This window comes from Ambystoma mexicanum, chromosome 8 (assembly GCF_040938575.1).
Source record: "Ambystoma mexicanum isolate Mex_15411 chromosome 8, UKY_AmexF1_1, whole genome shotgun sequence".
In the NCBI taxonomy this organism is placed as follows: Eukaryota; Metazoa; Chordata; class Amphibia; order Caudata; family Ambystomatidae; genus Ambystoma; species Ambystoma mexicanum.
This window is the reverse complement of record NC_090929.1, coordinates 1,295,154,146-1,295,172,459: the sequence shown is the minus strand read 5'-3', so window position 1 is coordinate 1,295,172,459 and position 18,314 is coordinate 1,295,154,146. Positions and strand designations below refer to the sequence as shown.

At 47.4% G+C, this 18,314-nt stretch overlaps 1 protein-coding gene across 3 annotated transcripts in view; it reads right to left on the bottom strand.

Annotated features, from left to right (window-relative positions):
* The window catches only part of CFAP46 (cilia and flagella associated protein 46), a 2,698,259-nt gene that overhangs the window by 560,764 nt on the left and 2,119,181 nt on the right, over positions 1–18,314 (bottom strand). For all 3 annotated transcript variants that reach the window (XM_069611407.1, XM_069611408.1, XM_069611409.1), the window contains exon 50: positions 4,486–4,607. In XM_069611407.1, the coding sequence (XP_069467508.1) occupies positions 4,486–4,607 (122 nt within the window). The remainder of the gene's footprint in view (positions 1–4,485; positions 4,608–18,314) is intronic.

Sequence of the window (18,314 nt, the reverse complement as noted above, 5' to 3'; positions counted from 1 at the left end):
GGGGACGCAAGGATAACTATGAGGGGCTCGGCACGGTCCGAGCCTGAATCCTGGGAGGATGACACCAGAGGATCCTTGGAGTGTGCTATGAATGGTTTTGGGTAGCTCAAGAGCTTGGAGCCCATGGTTCGGCTCAGTTCAAAGTTGAGTGGTTCTTTTTTGGTTAAAGGTTTGGCTGGAGCACGCAGGCAAGAATTACCAGGTCTCGAAGGGTGGCACCCATACGCCTGAACCCCCAATGCCCGTCCCCCATGCCACCAGCAGAAGTGAGCCCAGAGATTTTAAATTGGAGTGTGAACATTATCTCCCTAAACGTCAAGGGCCCTAATTCTCTGGTGAAAATGGAAAACCGTATAGAAACTATTGAAAGACCTGGAGGGGGCTGTGATGTTTCTCCAAGATACCCATCTTCTCCCGGCAGACTATGCTCGCCTCCAGAATAGAGATTATCCAATGCAGTTCCTGTCCTCCGATGGCACCAAAAAGGGGGTGAGGGGGAACAGCAATCTTGATGGCTAGGGATATTCATTTTGAGGAGTTGGACATGCTCACAGACCCGGGCGGATGCTTTTTGGGAGTGAAGGGGATGCACTGTGGTCAATTGCACTCGCTGATTTCGGTCTATGCTCCGAAAGAGGGCCAGGAACGTTTTCTAGCAGACTTGGAAACAGCCCTTCTCCCCTTCCTAGAGGGCCAGCTGGTCATAGGGGGGACTTCAATGGGGTCTCTGACCCGGATAAGGACAAATTCCACTCTCCGTCCCCCAAAGATTACAAAATAGCATTGAGCATCCTCCACCTGTTTAGATCACTGGGGGTCGTAAACACATGGATAGAGCTTCACCAAGAAGAAAGGGACCACCTTTTTTTCACATGTCCATCGTTCCTTCTCACGCATTGATATGATCTTGGCCTCACCCCAGCTTCTCACTTTCATGAACAAAGTGTGCATCGCCCCAATGGTTCTCACAGACCATGCTCCAGTGCTGCTACAAATTAGATCTTGGAACTCACCGCCTGGGTCCAGACCAAATTGGCATCTTTATGACCCAATCTTCAACGATATGGCTTTGAGGGACGATGCAGCAACTGTAATCAAGAATGACTTCAATGAAAATCCCACAGAGTTGACCTCTCAAGCGACTACATGAGATGCCATGAAGGCGGTTGTCCGGGGGACCCTGATTGCACATACGGCAGCTTACCACAAATGGAAGTAGTTGTCCAGAACCCTCCTGGAACAAGAAATTTCAGACATAGAAGACAAATTCAAAGAGAAAGGGTGTCTCCTAAGGTCAATACAGCCCTCAGCGTGGTTCGCAACAAGTTGGAGGCCCTATATGCTGAGGCTACAGCGCAAACCCTGCTCTCAGTCAAGCAGGTATACTACGCCAAGAGTAATAAGGCCAACCATCTTCTGGCACAGAAATTGGCAAAAACCAGAAAACCTAACTTCATCATAGGTCTCTGAGACCAACACAGGGCTAAACGTTATGAAGAACAGGCCAAGTTGCGGTTAGTGCAAGCGCACTTGCTTGAGTCCATGGGCGATTCAGGTAGGTCAGTGGAAGTTCAGTGACAATATATCACAGAAGCCGCCCTGCCCTGTCTGGCCCGAGAGGATAGGGAGGCTCTGGAAGCACCTATCCAGCAGGAAGAAGTAGAAACAGTGATCAATTCCTTGCAGACTCGGGCTCCAAGGCCAGATGGTTTCTCCCCAAAATTTTACAAACTGTTACATGCTCAGCTTCATGCTCCCTTGACGGCCCTCTTCAACTCGTTTCATGAAGCAGGAAGAATAACCCCTTCAATGCAAAGCTCCACCACGATATTGGTCTGGAAGCATAGTAAGGATCCTAAAGAATGTGCCTCATATAGGCCAATTTCACTTTTGAACATCGATGCCAACATTTACTCGAAAGTGTTGGCAAACGCCTAGCTCCTTTCCTTCCAAATCTGATTCATGCTGACCAGACGGGGTTTATTTAGGGTATAAAAACAGGGGATAATATCCGGCGGGCGGTGAACCTAATTGAGTCTATTTCAGAGAGTAAGGGTAAACTGTCCCTCTTAGCTTTTGATGCTAAAAAAATCATTTGATAAGGTGGACTGGTCGTTTATGCATATGACATTGGAAGCTTTAGCTTTTGGCCCCCAATTTAGGAAAGCGATAGCCAACAAGTATTCCTGCCCGAACACCTCGATCCAAGTTAATCGTGAGCGCTCGTCCCCGATCCCACTGACCTGCGGTAGACGGCAGGGATGCCCCTTTTCTCCCCTTTTGTTTGCGCACATTATGGAGCCTTTGGCCCAGCATATAAGTAAGAGTAACACAATCCGTGGACCACTAATATCGGGCTCCCTACATAAGGTATCCATATATGCTGATGATATTCTCTTAACTATTACTAACGTCGCCTCTTCCCTGCAGTCGGCTCTACAGGAGCTGCAGGCTTTTGGTCGGGGAGCTGGATTCGAGATTAACTTTGGGAAATCAGTGGTGCTGGGGGTGGGACTCTCACCCCAGGAGATCTCCTTTCTCCAAGCTGTATGCCCTATTTGCTGTGATACGTCCTTTATTGCATACTTCAACTTCGACTCAAGGCATCCCTAAAAGATCTGTATGGTGCTAACTTCCCCTCCCCCTGGTTAAGACCTTGGAATAGGACCTGGAGAGATGGACGGGGCAAGAAATCTCTTTGATGGGCTGCATCACGGCAGTCAAAATGAATCTCCTCCCCAGGAGCTCCTCCCTCCCAGTGTTAGTTCCGAAAACCATTCTGGAAAGGCTTCAGCGTATACTTTTGGGCTTCATATGGCGGGGGAAAAAATCTAGTATTCCTAAGAGGCTTATGATGGGGGGCGCTGGTCTGGGGGGCCTGGGAGTTCACAATTTACTGAGGTATTCGGAGGTGGCACAGCTCGCTCACCTTTCGCCATGGACATGTGGGGATCCCGCACCCAGGTGGATGGAGATCAAGCAATCTAAATGCTCCCTCCCCCTCCAATTTTTGCCTTCACGCCCTATACGTTGAGCAAGCAATGGCCACATCTCCTCTCCTCGATGAAAGCGACCTTAAAGGTGTCGGATGAGGTTTTGAGTAGGAAAAAGATCATTAGAGGTACAGGCCCGCTTTCCCCGGTCCTCAGTAACCCTGCCTTTACTCCAGGCCTCCATCCTGGGGCATTTAGATGTTGGAAGGAGGGAGGATTGCTTATGTTGGGTCAGTTGTTTACTGAGAGTCAGCCTCGCTCTTTTGAGGATTGCAAGAAAGAATTTCACCTCTCAGAACTGGACAGGTTCTCATATATCCAGATCCGTCATTGGATCACTAACCCCGAAATTAGATTGAGAGCCACTCAGATGTTAAGTCTACTGGGATTGACCATCTGGGAGGGCTTGGATAAGGACGGGATCTCAAAGCTTTACAGATTACTTTGGGAGGATCTCCTGGCCCTCACCGCCCAGACTACATGACTCGCTGGGAAACAGATTTGGGCCATAAGATAGATGATGTGTCTTGATCCGAGATCTGGGCTAGCGCACGTTCCTCATCCAGTTGCGTGACAAACAATGAATGTGCGTTCAAATTATTATTCCGTTGGTATTACCCTACGGCCCAAAATCATCATTTCCAGGTGGTGATCCCCCCTGTCTGTTGGCAGAACTGTGGAGCTCATGGTTCATATTTTCACAGGTGGTGGGACTGCCCCCAGACACGTTCCTTCTGGGAGAACATTGTGCAAACCATACATGAGATCACAGGCAGCCAACTCCCGATGTGCCTGAAAATCCTGCTACTAGGGTCTCCATGCGAGGGGATATACCAAAAATCGGGAGCCTGAGCAAAGCTGCTAACCCACATCTTGCTGGTGGAACGGATTACCACCGCCCCGTTGTTCGAAATCGGCAGACGGCCCAGATCTGGGGCGATGGTGGACCAAGATTTGGGATAGTCTGGTGGCAGAAAGGGTATCGGCCGCAAAAGAGGAAAAGCTCAACCAGTTTCAAGCTATCTGGTCAACCCCTGCTGGATTCTGATCTCGAATTCCCGGCCCTGACATTCAAGTCACGTTTGGCGAGACTTTATCTGGCCCCGGGTGAAAGGGGCTAGGGAGAGCGGAATGTTTTGTGTTATACAAGTGTGGAACAGTGGAGGCAGGAGGCGGGGGGAACATGAAATGTATGGAATAAAGTTTTTTGTCACATGGGGAGAGGTCGATGGTGCTCACTGCCGACTTTCAGTATGTTCGTTTGTAGAGACTGTTGATCTGTTTTGCAAAGTTTGTTGCTCCAACCAGGAAAAATTCATACAAATATATAAAAAAAAAAAAAGAAAAAGTACATCCAGGTGTATTTTGTTCTGTGTTGCTTCACATATCATTTGTATTTAAGCATATTTCTAAATCTGAACTTATGACATTCACTGTAGAGTACACACTTTGAGCATACCTAAATGACTTGAGTTGAAGAACAGTAACTCACCTAAAACACGAAAAGTTCAACTGTTCCAATAGTGGCTTCAGATAGGCCTCCATGGCTTCAACGACTTCACAGAAATATGAAGAAAGCCTTTTCTGATCTTCATCTTCTGTGTTCTCTGTCAACTGAAGTGTCAGATCCAAACTGTAGAGTTAGTAATGTTGCCAAAAAGGCATTATAGAACAATACAAGAAGATACATCTATGATGGAAATGTTAAAGTGGATCCAACATTAAACTATGAGAAACTGCCTACAAGCATAAAGGGTATGTCAATAAACACTACCACAATAAAAGGAGTAGCATTACATGCTAATATGATCACAGATGAGACAGCTGTTACAAAGGGGAATATCGATTCAAATGAAATAAAGTTACACTATGGCTGAGAAATCAATAGTGTTCTATGTGGTTTTTACTCAAAAAGTACACTTTCTAAATAATTATGCATACTGTTAGAATAGGTAGGATACTTTGTTAGGAACCAATCCTTTGATTGGGTGGGACCACTGACTTAGCGTTAAATCATGTCTTCGCCTCTCCCACACAATTGTGCATTCGTGTTTTCAAACTTAATGGAACGATTCAGAAAAATGTAGGTCAGATATCTGAACCATTGTTTTGGGGTACTTATAAGAAATGTGACAAAGTTGTTACATGCTGAAACCTACTCTGTGTACCACAGCCATTCCTGTTGTTATTTATTTAAAAAAAACTACAGTGAAAGCAATGCATTTGTGGCACAAAAAAGGCTTACAAAACCTTTTAACATTGATTTAGAGAACGGAAGATCAGTGTCCTTAACAATTGGTGGGAGGATGTTGATATAAGACCAGATGATGCTGGGGAGGTAGAAACATGAACCAGGAACAAGGACAGTAGTGCATGATATAAGATTGGGATAGTGGAGGAGGTGCTAAGATTTAGGATGAAGAAGTGAGGCATAAGTGCTGTAGGGATGTCATAGAGAGTTTGGGGGAGAGGAGAACAGAATGTTTTTGGTGGCGCAGAATTGTATCCAAGTGGTTCTTCAGAAAGGAGGAGAGCTAGGAGGTTGGATTTAAATGCAGATAGAGTGGGAGTAGTGCAGAGAGGAAGAGGAAGAGCATTCCAGAGTAAAGGAGTGAGGAGAGGAAGAGACTGGTAATGAGAGAGAGCAAGGGGTACAAGAGGTGGCAAGGAGGTGAGACGAGGATGAACATAGGGAGCAAGGGGGAGAGTAGGGAGCGATATGGGCTGATAGGTAGGGTGGGGCAAGTATGTGAAGATCATGAGAATTAGTTAATACTGTGCCCTCTGTCTCATAGATAACCAGCCTAACTGATGAAGATCTGGTGAGGTGAAGCGGGAAGGATGAAGACTGTACGGACAGCAAACGTGAGGACTTTGTCAAAAGGTGAAAAAGAATAGTTGGGGAGGCCGTAGAGTAGACCGGTGCAGTAGTCAGATTGAGAGAGTACTAAAGAGTAGATTTGGTGCTTAGCAGTTTTGAAGGGAAGAAGATGTCTTATTTTTCTGATGTTGAGGAGATTAAGTCTGGCCGCAGTCGCAGATTTGGAGATGAAGAGCGAGAAGTTGCTAGATGGGTCGAAAATGACACCAAGGTTGTGAGCAGAAGCAGAGTAGGGAAGGTAGTCAGGAGAGAAGAATAGAAGAGGGAGAGAGGAAGAGATAGCCTGTTTGGATGGGATGTAGAGAACTTCAGTCTTAGTCGAGATTAGCATGAGCGAGTGAGATGCCATCCAGTATTTGGTGGTGGAGGGACAGACATTTTTTACCATAGCTTGTCAGCTAAGAAGGGATAAAATAAGATCTGAGTGTTATCAGCAAAGGTAGGATAAGGCATAGGAGGAGATAAAGGTATAGCGAGTGAAGAGAAATGGATTCAGGACTGACACCTTGGGGAACACCAACAGTAAGGGCGTGAGTGAGGAGGTAAGGCTGTTGCAGGACACCTGGAATTGTCTTTCGGGTGAGATGTGAAGCAAACCAAGCGGGCGACTTGTCCTTGATGCCTAGGAGAAATAGTATTGAGAGATGGTCAGAATTGTTGGCAATATCGATGGAAGCAGAGAGGTTAAGAAGAATAAGAATAGAGGAATGGTTAGCATGACTAACAGAAGAGATTTAGTTTTTAACATTGAGGAGAGAAGACTCAGTAGAGTGCAGAGTTTGAATACCAGACTGAAGAGGATCTCAGAGGTTGTGTGTGTGTGAAGGAACTCAGTGAGTCGGTTGAACACTTCACACTCTAGGATTTTTGAATAGTGAGGAAGAAGAGAGAAAGGACAAAAGTTGGAAGGACAGTTAGGATCTAGGCCAGGTTTCTTAAGGAGAGGGATGGCAGTAGACGAAATGTAGAACGATGGAAAAGTGGCAGTATAAGAAATTAGTTGAAGTGGGGACTAAGATATGGAGCTACGAGTTTCACTATGAGTGGGGGGTTAGGGGGTTAATGGGAGCACATGAAGTGTTAGCCGTCAGGAAAAGACCAAAAATCTCATCACGGTTAGTGGGGGGGGGGAGAAGACATTGTCGCAGGAGAGGAGGGTAGAGGAGGTGGTGGTGAGCAGGTGAGGGAATAGAAGGTAATCTGCAAGGGTATTTTGAATGTTGGAAATTATTTATGCAAAGTAGAGAGCTAGATTGTAAGCAGAAAGAGTAGAGGAGATGGAGGAGGTTTTAGGCAGTGAGAGAATTGAGTTAAGATATTTTTGGAGGCACCTAGTTTGAAATGATTGAGATGAAATGAGAAAGAGATAGAAGTGACATTTGGCAGATTCAAGAGAAGAGGAGTAGTTTTGAAGAGCTCTCAGGTAGAGTTGGAGATTCGAGGAGTGTCTACATCTTTGCCAAGTGTGAAGGTTTTTCCTCATTGTTTTCAGGGTGTGGATTGTAGGTGTAATCCAAGGCCATGGACGGGAGGGTTTAGGATTGAATGTAGAAGAGGTAAGTGAGAGGAGAAGGGTGCGTTAAGAGCAGTGGTAAAGTTAGTGAAGGCTTGATCAGTGGATAGAACAGTGAATTTTGCATTGAATGTGATAGACTGGTGTGGGTCAGAGGGGTAGATAAGGAATTTGGAGGAGGGAAAGCTCTGCTTGGTAATGGAAGTGGTAGATGGAGGGAGTGGGGTGGAAGTAGGAGTGGAGATTGAGGCAAAAATGATGGAATGGTGAGAGGGAGAAGAAGCAGTGGAAATATTAGCGGCTGGGATTTGAGTTGAGATGCAAATAAGGTCAAGGAAGTTACCATTTGAATGGGTGGCAGAGAGTAGACAGAAGAGAGCGAGTGGTTAAAGAAAAGAGAGCTAAGGTCAGTGGATAGAGGAGTGGAGAGAGAGGAGGTTAAAGACACCAGTGACAGTGGCTTGATGATGGGGAGGAAGGGAGTCAATTAGTAAGGAGAGGTGGTCAATAAATTGAGAACTGATACCAGGTAGTCAATAGAGAGGTATAATATGAATGTCATGGGGAACAGTGATTGTAGAGATAGTGTTTTGGAAATGGGGAGAACTAGCAGGAGATAGGGGAGTAGGAGAGATAGGATGTTAGGATGATGCAAACAGTAGTACATCATCACATCTACCAGTTGGGCGGGGAGAGTGGGTGAAGGTGTAGGCAAGGTCATGAAGGGCAGCAAGGGTTTCAGAGTCTGAGGGAGAAGAACAAGTTACTTCTTACCTTGTAAAGTTCTTTCTATGGGATGTTCCTCCGACGTATTCCTTATCTTTTATCTTTGATAGATCATCTCCCAGCTTGCTGGGCTCTGAATTTTTATTTCAGTAGAGGGCGCTGCGCGTCTACGTCCCTCGAGCCGATGTCCCTCGACGGCCTCTGTATCGGCGTCGACGTCATCACGCGTATAAATAGACTCGCGCAGCATCCGTTGCTCAGTTCCGTTTTGACGTTAACAGTTGTTTTACATGAATTGGTTATTGACCTTGAAGGAGCGTAAGCTGCAACCACAAGGGAAGTATTACTGTGGGGATGGATGGGAGGGGCGATAAGGAATACGTCGGAGGAACATCCCATCGAAAGAACGTTACAAGGTAAGAAGAAACTTGTTCTTCGAAGGGATTGTGTCCTCCGACGTATTCCTTATCTTTGATAGACTCCCATAGCAGTGGTGTGTAATTGGAGGTGGGAGTAAAACGCCATGTTTCCTTTAAGGAATGAACCGAATGTAATACGGCTTTGCCAAACCTAGTCTCTTGACTAGAGGAGGAATCCAGGTTGTAAAATCTTTTGAAGGTATTTGCGGACAACCATGTGGCAGCCGCACATATGTCACGAACCGGAACCCCTCTTTGAAGGGCCGAGGAGGCTGCAATACCCCTGGTTGAATGAGCCCTAAGATTTTGAGGAGGCTCTTTCCCTGCTAGTTTGTAACATTCCAGGATGGCCAAAATAATCCATCTGGAAATGGTTTGTTTTGTTATCGGTAGTCCTAATTTGTGCCCTGAGTAACCTACGAACAGGTAGTCTGCTTGCCTAATCCTAGCAAGTCTGCTGATGTAAAAGCTCAAAGCCCACTTTGGTATCAGCCTATGTAGCCTTTCTTCCTCTTTCCCCGGATGGGGAGGCGGATAGAATGAAGGTAAGGTAATTTTCTGAGTGATGTGGAATTCAGAAACCATCTTTGGGAGGAAATTAGGCTTCACCTGTAGGACAACTTTGTCTTTATGAAAAATTGTATGAGGGGGTTTACAAGATAGAGCTTGTAATTCGCTCACCCTTCTAGCAGATGTTAAAACCATCACTAATAAGACAGTTTTAAGGGTGAGAAATCTTAGCGAACAAGAGTGGAGTGGTTCGAAAGGAGTACCCATCAGGAAATTTAAGACAAAATTTAAGTCCCATAAAGGAACCTGGAAAGGTCTTGGAGGGTAGACATTAGTTAATCCCTTTAGAAATTGTATTACTAAGGGTAATTTGAAATACAAAGGCTCCTCTGCAGTGCGCTTGAAGATCGATACCGCTGCGAGATAGCCCTTGATAGTGCCAACTTGAAGGCCTGAATTTGCCAAGTAGAGTAGCAAGGATAACACCGTTGGTGTACCACATGAGAAGGGGTTGATATTCTCTTCTCTACACCAGCTGCAAAATTTGTTCCAACGGCAGCGGTATAAAGACTTTGTTGCTGGCCTTCTGGCTGAAAGCAACACTTCCATGACGTCATCAGGGAGGTCCCAATCTTTGTATCTCAACCTTTCAGAAGCCAGGCGTGAAGGTTGAGGGTTCTGATGTCTGGATGGGGAACCTGACCTCCCTTCTGTGAGAGAAGATTCTCCTTGAGTGGAAGACGAATTGGAGGGCAGATGGACATGTCCAGAAGGTCCGGGTACCACGTTCTCCTGGCCCAGTCTGGGGCAATTAGGATCATGGTTCTCCGGAATCTTCTCAACCTCCTGATCATTTGAGGAATGACAGGGACTGGTGGAAACGCGTACAGGAGTGGAAACTCCCAGTCCACTACGAACGCGTCCCCTAGAGCTCCTCTCGGGGAAAATTCCCTTGGACAAAACAGATCGCACTTTCTGTTGGTACTGGTGGCAAACAGATCCACTTGAGGGGTTCCCCAAAGGGTGAAGATCTCCTGAAGGACTTCCTGAGCTAGTTACCACTCGTGGGAGACTGTGCCCTGCCTGCTCAGAGCGTCCGCCGTCAAGTTCTTCTCTCCGGCTAGGTGAACTGCCGATAGAGAGATTCCCTCTTGAATTGCCCAAAACCAGAGCTGCATTACCTCTCTGCACAGTGGCAGTGATCCTACGCCTCCTCTTTTTTTGAGGTAGTGCATGGCCACTGTGTTGTCCATCATTATCAGGACATTTTTCCCCTGTACAGATGGCAGAAAAAGCTTTCAGCGCTAGTCTGATTGCTCTCAGCTCTAACAGGTTGATATGTAGTCTGGACTCGGATGGAGACCAACGACCGCTGATGGTCAAGTCGTTGGTATGGGCTCCCCACCCCGTGAGTGAGGCATCTGTGACTACTGTTATCTCCGGCCATGGTTGCCAAAACAGTTCCCCCCTCAAGATGTTTTTCTGGCAGGCCCACCACTGAAGGTCTCGAGCCACCTTGTACGGAATTTGAAGGAGGTCTGTCATTTTCCCTGAGAATTGCGACCACTGAGTTCTCAGTGCCCACTGAAGAGATCTCATTCTCAGGCGAGCCTCTGGCACAAGGAAGATGCAGGATGCCATGAGGCCTAGCAACCTCAAAAAGTCGAAGGCTGGGAGACGTTGGGCATTTTGAAACTTGGTGACCATCTGCAGAATATCTTGAGCCCTCACCTCTGATGGCGAGGCTTTTCCCAGGGAAGTGTCCAGGGCCGCTCCAAGGAACTGGAGTCTCTGTGATGGTATCATCTGTGACTTCTTTAAATTGAGGGAGAAGCCCAGTTTGTGAAGGAAGTGGCAGACATAATCTAGCTGGATCTGAGCTTGTTCCGAAGATACAGCTCTGATCAGCCAAGCGTCCAGGTAGGGGTAGACGTGGATCCCTTCCCTCCTTAGACTTGCAGCCACTACTGACATTAGCTTGGTGAAGACCCTCGGGCGGAGGTCAGCCCAAATGGCAGAACTCGAAATTGATAATGAGAGCCGCCAATTGCGAACCTCAGGTATTTCCTGTGCTTGAGATGGATTGGCAAATGGAAAGAAGCATCCTGGAGGTCCAGAGATACCAGCCAGTCCTGGAGCTGGAGGGCCTGAAGGATCTGAGAGAGAGTTACCATCTTGAACTTGTCCTTCCTGAGGAACTTGTTCAATTCTTGTAAGTCCAAGATAGGTCTCAGTCCTCAGTCTTTCTTCGGTATGAGAAAGTAGGGGGAGTACCAGCCCTTGTTCTTCTCCGCTACAGGTACCGGTTCTTTGGCACCTTTCTCTAGCAGGTCTACAATTTCCTGCAAGAGGAGCGGATATGGAACTTTCAGAGAACTGTTCCCCGGTGGATGACTCTGAGGGATGCGTAGAAAAGGCAGGCAGTAACCTTGGGCAACTGTCTCCAATGCCCAAGCATCTGACATAATAGCCTGCCATTCCGTCAGAAGTTGAGTTAACCTGCCCCCTACTGGTGTTTTGTGAAGAGAGTCCTCAGAGCGGTTTGGAGGCGGCTGATGTAGATGCCGAGGGTAAAGAGGCACCTGCTGCTGCTGCGGCTTTTGTATTTTTATCCCGTCCACCTCGGGTGAATTTTTTCTGACCCCTTTGAACCCGCTGTCCTCTGCCTTTTCCGAATACGGAATAGAAGCAAAAGGATTTACCTCTCCAAGAGATTCCTGAGGGGCGATATGGTGCTCCTAGCGATTTTGCTGCTGCCTTTGATGTTTGTAGTTTTTCTAAACTGTCATCCGCCTTCTTACCAAACAAAGAAGAGCCGTCAAAGGGCATATTCAAGAGTCTGCTTTGCACATCTGGAGCAAAACCAGACTTTCGCAACCAAGCAAATCTCCGGGTTGTTGTACTTGCCGCCATGGCCCTGCTGATGCTGTCAGCGGAATCGATGCCAGTTTGAAGGGATTTGCACATAGCGTCTTTACCATCCTTGACGAGGTTTAGGAACGCTTACCTTTCTACTCCCTCCGGGAGGCAGTCAGCCGCTGATGAAGCACACTCCCAAAGTGTGTGGCTGAACCTTGCGAGCGTACAAGTAGCATTTATGGATTTCAAAGCCATGCTACATGCGGAAAATACTTTTTTGGCCATAGAGTCATATCTCTTATCATCCCTGTCCTGTGGAACAGTAGGGTAAGCCGTTTACTACCTGCTGAAGTAGCTGCCTGAACAACCAGACTCTCCGGAGTTGGGTGTTTGGATAAATATTCAAGGTCAGCAGAAGACACCCTATATTTAGCTGATAATTTTTTGTTAACCGCCGGGATTACCTCAGGTGTTTCCCAGTTTGCCAATATTCTCCTTTGTAATGCCGCATGAAATGGCACCACAGGATCCTCCTGTGGACCTTTGACCAAGATGTCTGTGAGGTCGTCTTGCTGAAAAGCAGGTGAGGGTGTGGACCACCCCATAAACTCTACTATCCTTGCCATCAAGGTTCTATAAGGGGTTTCAGCATGTTCCCCTGGGTCTGGTGTGGCAAATTCCACTTCTGGGCAAGTGTCCAACCCACTTGCTTCCTGTAGGGATTCATGGAGGTCTTTCAACCTACCTTCCTCAGAGGTAAATTCCTCTGGTGCAAAGTTAACAAAGTTTTTTTACTGAATTTCATAGGTTTTTAGTAGCACAACTTAACCATAACGTCCCGTTAACAACGTTTTTTAACTGAATTTCATAGGTTTTTAGTAGCGCAACTTAACCATAATATCCCTGACTTTATATACATGTAATATAGAACATACTGAACCCCTAGTTAGTGATTTCGATGTCCGCGGACTACCGCCATGTCGACATATCGAAAATCTGAGCGTGGTGAATGTAAATTTAAATAGTGTGCCCCATTTCCCCTTTGAGGTTGGCTCTGAAAAGAGCCGTTTTTTTGGGGGTTTTTTGCAGATGCTTGACAGACACCTGTTATTTTGTATTTCTTTTTTTATTTTTCTTTACTCCTAAAATCTTCACATAAACTTCTCCAAAGCAACCCTTACATTCCAAAACAGAATGGCATTTCCCATAAAAGATAAGGAAATGCCATCTTCTTTAAAATAAACAGCATTACTGGAATCAATATTCTCATTATTACAGAAGAACATACCAGCTCTAAGCATGAAGGCACACATGCCTCGGTTGATTACACACCTAGCACTGTTTTGCTGAGGAAAAAAAACTGAACTATTGTCCCATATTGCCCTAGGTACTAATCCAGAAAAAATTACTTTGGCATTTGGAAGGATGTTAATTACTGCTTGAACCAAGTGTTCCAAATCTGCCAACAAAGTAGGGGCACTGACATAGCCCAAATGGAAAGCACCATAGTGCAAAACTACCACATGGGGACTGTTCATCCTGCCCATATCTTCACAAACCTGTTCAATTCCCTGTACATTGCAATCAGGCACAGTGCTCCACACCACCTCCACTCCTTTAACATCAAAATTCTTTGCAACATGCCTGCATTGAGCATACTGTTGTAAACCATGCACAAACATATCTCCAAGCACCAACACCCTGACTTTCTCCACTCCTGCCATCTTCACTACACACAGTCTCTTTGAACACAAATCCACAACCTCAACATCTGATTGGCTGATCCCTACAGTCTTCTTTCCATGCTGGATTTGCTGGAAAACCCCGGATGTAGCACGCCCTGTCCGCAGACCGGATAACTCTTAGACAGCCCTTCTACCATTTCCACTTCATTCTCTGTCCCATTCCCTCATTGGATACAGCTAAGCAGGCACAAAATACAGAGAACGTCCTCAGAACACCCCCATTTTCTTTATGTACGAACATTTCAGGACACCGCGATTGTTCTTAGAACACTTTCAACTTGACACTGAATCCATTCTTTTTATTTACGAACATTTCAGAACAGCCGTGTTGTCCGCAGAAAAATCGAACACAACAAAAGTGTCTAGCACATAAAAAAAACAGAACATTTAACCTATCTCATACTCCCCCACCCTCCCCAAACACTCTTATACACCAACACACTCCACTAACTACAATTTTTAATCCAAGTTTCACTGCGCTGTCCGCGGTCGTCCGCGAATGCAAGATGGCAGGCGCCACAGAAAATCTGACGCGCTTCACGCACCACGCCGTCCAATCAGCGAACACGTCGCATGTCCGGGAAGTCCGTCAGCGGAGCGAACAGAGATATCACTAATTTATTTGCCTTACATTTTGGTCATTTTAAAAAAAACTACTGGACGGATTTACACCAAATTTGCAAAAGCACGCTTTCGGGGCCAAGCCCCCGCTCCTGCCGCAAATTTGGTGTAAATCTGTCCAGCGGTTTGGGCTGTAGGCGTGTGCAAAGTTTTTTCCCATTATGTCTATGGGAAAAAACAAAAGTTTTGGGACCCCCCTATAACTTTGCCCCCCCTGGACCAAACCTCTCCAAACTTTGCAAAGAAATTCAGAGTGGGCCATATACTTTTCTTGCAAAGTTTGGTGAGGATTCGTCCAGAGGGAGCGAAGGTATAAGACACCTAAAAAATACTCTTCCTATGGAAACACCAACTTAACCATAACTACATGGACGCTACCGCGTCCATGTAATTTATATATATATATATATATATTTTCCCTTTTTTCCCACGCTCAACCGCTGCATAGGAAAACAGAGAGATAAAAGGCTAACCAGCCCATAAGAGGTTAAAACAACCATAAGCTTCCTAAGTGAAGAAAAAGCCTTGCAAAGGATACCACAAACTGTAGTATCAGAAAATTATAATAATTTATTTTTGAGATAGAGAGAGAAAACATGTGGCATGAATGATGGAAAATAGTCATCCTAGGACCATCACCAGGTGTCAACCCACTAAAAGAGAGATGCGCACCAACCACCAAACCACGAAACCTTCTGAACGGGGATGGATGGGTGGGGAGATGAGGAATCTGCAGAAGAAGAATCCATAGGAAGAACATTACAGTAAGTCATTTCTCCTTCAATGGATTGCCTTTCTCCCGCAGATTACTCATCTGATAGACTCCCAAGCAGTGAGGCAAAGGAGGCAGGCAGAAAATTATAACAGATTGTGCAGCACGGCACCTGCCAAACCGTGCATCAGCCCCACGGGCAACATCCAGACTGTAGTGTCTAGTGAACGTGTGAAGTGAGGATCATATTGCCACATGACAAATATCCTTAACCGGGACCCACCCTTTGTAAGACAGTCGAAACAGAGACCCCCCTCTTGTCAAGTGTGCCCTGATGCCAGAAGGCAGCTCCCTGCCTGCAGACTGGTAGCACTCCACTATGCACAAAATCATACACTGGGACAGTGTTTGCTTTGTTACCACTAGACCTTTACAGGCTACAGAATAGGCCACGAAAAGTTGATCAGATTTTTGAAATTCAGAAGTCCTTGCGACATAGAAATGCAGGGCCTTTTTGGGATCCAGCCGATGGAAACGCTCCTTTTCTATAAAAGGGTGCAGAAGTGGGTAAAAGAAAGGCAGGTCTATGGCCTGTGACAGATGAAACTCTGATACCACCTTCAGCAGAAATCCAAACCTTACTTTAAGTGGGACCTTCTCTCAAAAGAACCGCAAAAAGGGTGGTTTCCAGCAAAGGGCCTGTAATTCACTAACTCGCCTGGCAGATGTCATGGCCACTAAGAAAGCTGTCTTGAAAGCGAACAGCCAGAAAGAACAGGTATGCATGGCCCCAAAGGGAGCCACCCATTAAGAAAGTTATAATCAGATTAAGATGCCAATCTGGGACAACAAAGGGAGTTGGCAGAAACGTATTCAAAAGGCCCTTCAGGAATATCTTAAAATATGAACCTTGATCCGGGGACCTCTTGAACACAGACAAGGTGACCTGAAGGCCTGCTAAGGCCAGTGACAGAAGGAACTCCATCACTGTAGTGTTGGGACAAGAGATGGGGTCAATCTCGTGTTCCATGCACCACACCTCAAATCTTCTCCACCTGCATGCGTACAGAGATCTTGTAGATGATCTGCGTGCAGCAAGCAACACCTCAAGTACCTCCTTGCCGAGGTCCTAGTCATCATATCTCATCCCCTCAAGAGCCATGCATGTAGGTTGAGGGATTCTGGGTTTGGGTGAAGCACCTGGCCTTCCGACTGGGTAAGAAGATCCAGGCGCCGAGGCAACCAGAGAGGTGGGCAGGTGGTCAGATCCAGAAGGTCCGAGTACGACATCCTCCTCGCCCAGTCTGGGGTGATCAGGATCATGGATGCTCAAAACCTCTTGAAGCTCCTAAGAACCCAAGGAATGACAGGAATCGGAGGGAAGGCATAATGGAAAAGGAAGGTCCAATACACAAGAAACACATCCCCTAGCGCATCGTTCCATGGAAATTCCCTCGAGCAAAACTGTCTGCACTTCCTGTTGGACTCTGTGGCAAACAATCCACTGATGGGGTACCCCAGTGATAGAAGACCTCCTCTAGGACTTTCTGGCACACATCCCACTCACGTGAGACCATGCTCTGCCAGCTCAGGGCATCAGACAAACTGTTCTCTGTCCCCACCAAATGATCTGCAGAGACAGAGATCCGGTTCTCCAATAGACAGAACCACAGCTGCATCGCCTCATTGCAGAGGGGGAGGGAGTGCACACCACCCTGTTCATTTAGGTAGTGGATGGTCACTGTATTGTCGGTCAGAATCAGGACATGCTTCCCCTCCAGAGACGGAGTGAACGCTCTCAGGGCTAACCCAATAGCTCACAACTCCAGCCTGTTGGTATGCCACCTGGCTTCCATCACTGACCAGAGTCCGTTCACCTGCAAGCTCTCGCAGTGAGCACCCCAACCATTCAGAGACACATCCGTGGCCACTTGGGCCTACAGCCACAAGGTTGCTGCTGTCATCCCACCAACCAAGATCGTCGACCACTGCCCTGGATACCTTGAGTGCTCCAAGGGACTGGTACCACTGGCCTCGGAGGAGCCATTAAAGAGATGTCATGCGCAGCCTGACCTCTGGCACTAGAAAGATACAGGAGGCTATGAGGCCTCAAAGGTGGAGGAAGGAAGCTGCTGGCAAGGCAGCGTGGTTCCGGAACTGGTTCACCATCTGCGCAATGCTGTTGACTCTTTCCTCGGGGGGGGGGGGAGGCCTTCCCCACCGAGTGTCTGGGACTGCCCCAATGAACTGGAGCCTCTGGACTGGCATCACATGGAACTTCTTCAAGTACAGGGAGAAGCCCAGCCTGTGGAGTAGTGAGCAGGTGTCCTCCAGGTGAGACAAAACCCGCTCCTCCGACTTCCCCCACTATCAGCCAGTCATCCAGGTACAGGAATACATGGATTCCGGATCTCCAGAGGTGAGATGCGACTACTGCCATGAGCTTGGTGAAGACCCTTGGCGCGGAGGTCAACCTAAAGGGAAGCACCTTGAACTGATAGTTCTTGGCCCCTATGAGGAACCTCAGGAACTCCCTGTGCTTTCGATGTATCGGCACATGGAAATAAGCGGCCTGCAGATCTATAGACACCAGCCAGTCCTGCAATTCAAGAGTATGGAGAATTTCTGTCAACGTCACCATCTTGAACTTGTCTTTTCTCAGGAACTTATTCAAGGCACAGAGGTCCAAAATGGGACGGACATCTCCTCTCCTCTTGGGCACTAGGAAATACTGGGAATACCAGCCTGATCCTCTCTGGCGGTACCTCTTCCACGGCACCCTTCAACAACAGGGCTCTCAGTTCTTCCTGGAGCTCCTGTCCAGGTTGGCATGGGGGTGGTGGGGGTTTGTACAGAGGTTTCCTTAAGAAGGGCAGACAATAACCCCACTGCACAAGCTCCAGGGCCCAGGCATCGGAGGTAATCTCCTGCCATTGGGGCCACTGCTCTGACAGCCGTCCACCAACCGGCAAGTTTTGGGAGGGGAAAATCAAAGCGGCTAAGAGGGCGGAGGCGCCCCTGCTGCTGCTTGTTAGCCTCTGCAAGCCCCCTTGGCCCTTCCGGGGCGTGAGAAACCCTTCTGCCCTTGCCTGGCCTGCGGAAGCTGAGCCTTCCTGACTGTTGGGGGTCGGTCGGGGCCCCCATGCGGTCCCGTAAGCCCCCGCACTCGACAGACACACACGTCTTGCCAGTTCGGGCTTCCCGGTCGCTCTGTTGCGGCCGGGAACGCCCCGTTTATTTATGCAGCACACGGCGGCGTGCAACGTCACGCCGCCGTGTGCGAGTTACATCACGGGGCAGCGCCACACTCCTCCTTTTTCCGGGAGAACACAAAA